This window comes from Anneissia japonica, unplaced genomic scaffold (genome assembly GCF_011630105.1).
Source record: "Anneissia japonica isolate Jap-2015-1 unplaced genomic scaffold, ASM1163010v1 scaffold3637_len26987_cov115, whole genome shotgun sequence".
NCBI classification, from domain to species: domain Eukaryota; kingdom Metazoa; phylum Echinodermata; class Crinoidea; order Comatulida; family Comatulidae; genus Anneissia; species Anneissia japonica.
The window spans coordinates 10922-14364 of NW_022738062.1; the positions used below are offsets into that span (position 1 = coordinate 10922).

Here is a 3443-nt window from a genome sequence, read left to right on the forward strand (position 1 = left end):
AGTTATGTGATACATTACGTAATGAAGGGAGTAAATCATTTAATCTGTGATTGGAATTTTTAAATTTTTTGAAGCATTCCCTGCACAGTCGGGTTCTGTCCTCCAACAGGAATACTTAGAATCAAACGTGCCTCATCATAAGTACACCATGGGAGAATGATCTGAAATGCCGTTTCTGTATGTGTTCAACTGATGTAATTTGTTCGCGGGTCAAATTCGTAGCCCACAATGGCTCAGCATACCCAACTGCTGGCCGTAAAATACTACAATAAAAATGAACTACAGTACTGTAATTCACTAACACCACGTTGGCATTATAAGATTTTAAAGATTGACGGAAATGATAGGCCTGCGCCTACATTGTCGGAAATTCCGGGAGATTTTCCAACTTAAATCCACCAGGGTATTACTCGCTCTGTGTGTCTTGGAAGAAAAACTTGGCTTTGTGACCCATGATGTCTGCACGGTCTGATTTTCCTTAGAACTTGCAATGATCTCTACAAATACCTGCAAAAAAACATTTATTACCTTTATTTTATTTTTTGCTGGATTTTGCTATAGACTACACGCGCTCTTTTTACTCGTGTGGACATCAGCCGGGAAAAACCCCCTCCCCCCTCGTCTGCAAATCTTTGCGTCTCGTGTTGATGAACTTTGGTCAGATTAACTCATATTCATCTGCAGAAGTATATCGTCTAGTAGATTTTTGTTATAGAATGTGGATGTAATGACATTTTAGTATTTTTTTTCTCCTTTAACACAAATTAACAAACGAAGACACGATCAGCGTCTTGAGACGGAAGACCAAATACCCAACTAAAATATAGGCCTACAAGTAACGACTGGGATTTTATCTAGATCATATCAACGGATGTTTAAACTAAGCCTATAAGAAAGTTGTTCTAAAAATGTCGGTGTACAGAATAATATGAAAATTAGACTTACAATGTATGTGAAAACAAAACAGGGCTTCTTCTCATTGCCATAATGTGATGTTCAAAATTAAAGTAAAAAGAGAATAATTAACAAAGTAATAAAGTAAAAAATACGTGACAAACAAAAAATCATGAAGAGGATTATGAAGTAAAAGAAAACATGGAAACCAACTTAACGTCAGTGAGACTCCAACGTGGGCTGTAATGGGTAGTATCGGGAATAATGTGGAGAGTTCTGCCCATCGCACATAGCCCGACCCCGCGCATTTCAGTTCATCTTGCGCAATTTCATAGGTTGAGGGTGAAAATGGTTTATACATATCACGGTAATGTTGTGTTGCATAGCTGCCGCTAGTTTGAAAAACTTATGAAAACGCAAAAAATTAATTACCAGATTATTAATATTTCAAATAATGTAGAATTACGTCATTTGTTAATATGCACATTATTGAAGAAGATCCAAGCATGGAAATGAAACTGGCAGACAGAAAACCATGTGCAAAAACATAGGGAAAGGCGATTTTAAGAAAAAGAAAAAACAAATCAAAACAAAAACATGGCTTTTCCACGGTTGAGCGGGAGAGCCATTAATTATAATTATATGATAAATCGAAATTCTACAAGAAAAATTATAAAACTTCAAGCTCTTTTATTCTACAAGGAATAACAATAAATAACATGCAATGATGCAATGAGCAAGTTTACCGTGAGTTCGTTTGAATAAATGAAAAAATTAGTCAAAACTAAATTATACCGTATTTCACAAGTCCTTAAAATAGACGATTTTATTCAGCAACAGAGGCTCTATTTATTGACCAATGGCAATCGTTGTAATAGATGAGTACATATAACTGACTTCATTTCAGGAGGCAGACGATTGCTGTTTGTCATTGCTTGAAGATCGTTAGGACAAATTTAAGGTAAGAACAACCTTTTATATTTATTATTGGTAGAGAAATCGAAAATGGTTATGAAACATGAATGATAGACACCACATTTAAACGGAGGATGGTTTATTCGTTGAAAATATCATTTAATCATCAAAAAAAAAAAAATCTTTGATAGAATTGTAGTTCCGCGATAGTGTTCTGCTAGTCATACCTTATTTTGTTAAGGCTGAAAAATCTAGTCAACAATCTAAAATGTCATGAAGAAACTCAATTTTTCCTTAAATGTTGATACATGTCCTTTCAAAAATTAGCTTCTACATGTTAAATAACTGATGATAGTCCCACTTGGGCCAGCAAATTCTCCGTCAGATTTTTTTCGTCATGTGCTGCGCTGTATAAACAGTAGATTATTTCTAGGTTGTTAGCTTGCTGAGATAGTACAATAGGCCTATGTGAAAGTTATTGAATACGGAACCACACTCCGGGAACATTTGTGTAAATGATATATGGTAGCCCTCAAAAGTTAACCATTTAAATCGAAAAGTATTAGGAATCTTTCAAATATATCACGAAAGTTTGAACACATACCGGTAGGATTACTCTATATAACCCTATATAAATATAATTATGTGTTAATAAATTTTTTGACAATTATAAATTGTGGTGGGTGTGGTAGCGTAAAAAGAGAATGTGTCCACTTTTATTTCAATTCATTTTAAAATTTACTTTGCATGGAGAGATTTAACCAACCGGGTTGGAATTTCCAAATAATGAACAGAATTCTTTCGTTTTTTTTATATTTAGAATACGAATGAATCCGTCTTTGACATCATGTACACTCTTAATTGGTTTGATCAGTCTATTAACTTGCCTACCAGAAAGCTTGTCTACGACTACAACACCAGAAAAAACCGTCTATGAAACTTGTAATATGTGCTGCCACGGGCCGCCTGGGCAACCTGGGATTCCTGGAGTTCCAGGAATATCTGGAGGGTTGGGTCCAGCTGGACCATCTGGTAGTAAGGGTGACAGAGGTGAGTTTGTCCGAGGTGAAAATGGAGATGGAGGCAAAAAAGGAGAACCGGGAAATGAAGGTTCAAAAGGTAAAAAAGGAAACGAAGGATCTCCAGGTAAACAAGGCCCGCTTGGACAAATAGGACCACAAGGACTACAAGGGAACAATGGATCAAAAGGAGAAAAGGGCGAATCACCGGAAGTCCGTAAATCTGCGTTTACTGCAGTACGCACCTCTTCCGTACCCACTTCAGAATCGATCATTCTATTCACGTCAATGGAGATTAATGTCGGAGAAGACTTCGATAAGAATACCGGAAAGTTTACATGTAGAATTTCAGGTTTCTATTACTTCATGTTTAGTTTTTTGTCGCAAGGTGGTATTGCTCCGTATGTTAAAATGAAGTTAAATGGGCGAGCAATCACAACCGTGCATCGTAGTACCGCTGGTGGCAGTGATCAGTTGAGTTCTGGAGCAACAGTTCAACTGAATGTCGGCGATGAAGTCTGGCTGACGAACGAAGGTAGACAGGTCTATGGTCATCCAACCCACCCTCTTACCTTTACTGGGTTTATGGTATACGATATGAACTAACAAAGGATG

The 3443-nt window shown here is 36.7% G+C and overlaps 1 protein-coding gene across 1 annotated transcript in view; it reads left to right on the forward strand.

Annotated features, from left to right (window-relative positions):
• Window positions 1-3443, forward strand: part of LOC117117498 — a 12160-nt gene that overhangs the window by 4497 nt on the left and 4220 nt on the right. The window contains exons 4-5 of the mRNA XM_033261805.1: window positions 1802-1855; window positions 2630-3363. Coding sequence (XP_033117696.1) covers window positions 1802-1855; window positions 2630-3363 — 788 coding nt within the window. The remainder of the gene's footprint in view (window positions 1-1801; window positions 1856-2629; window positions 3364-3443) is intronic.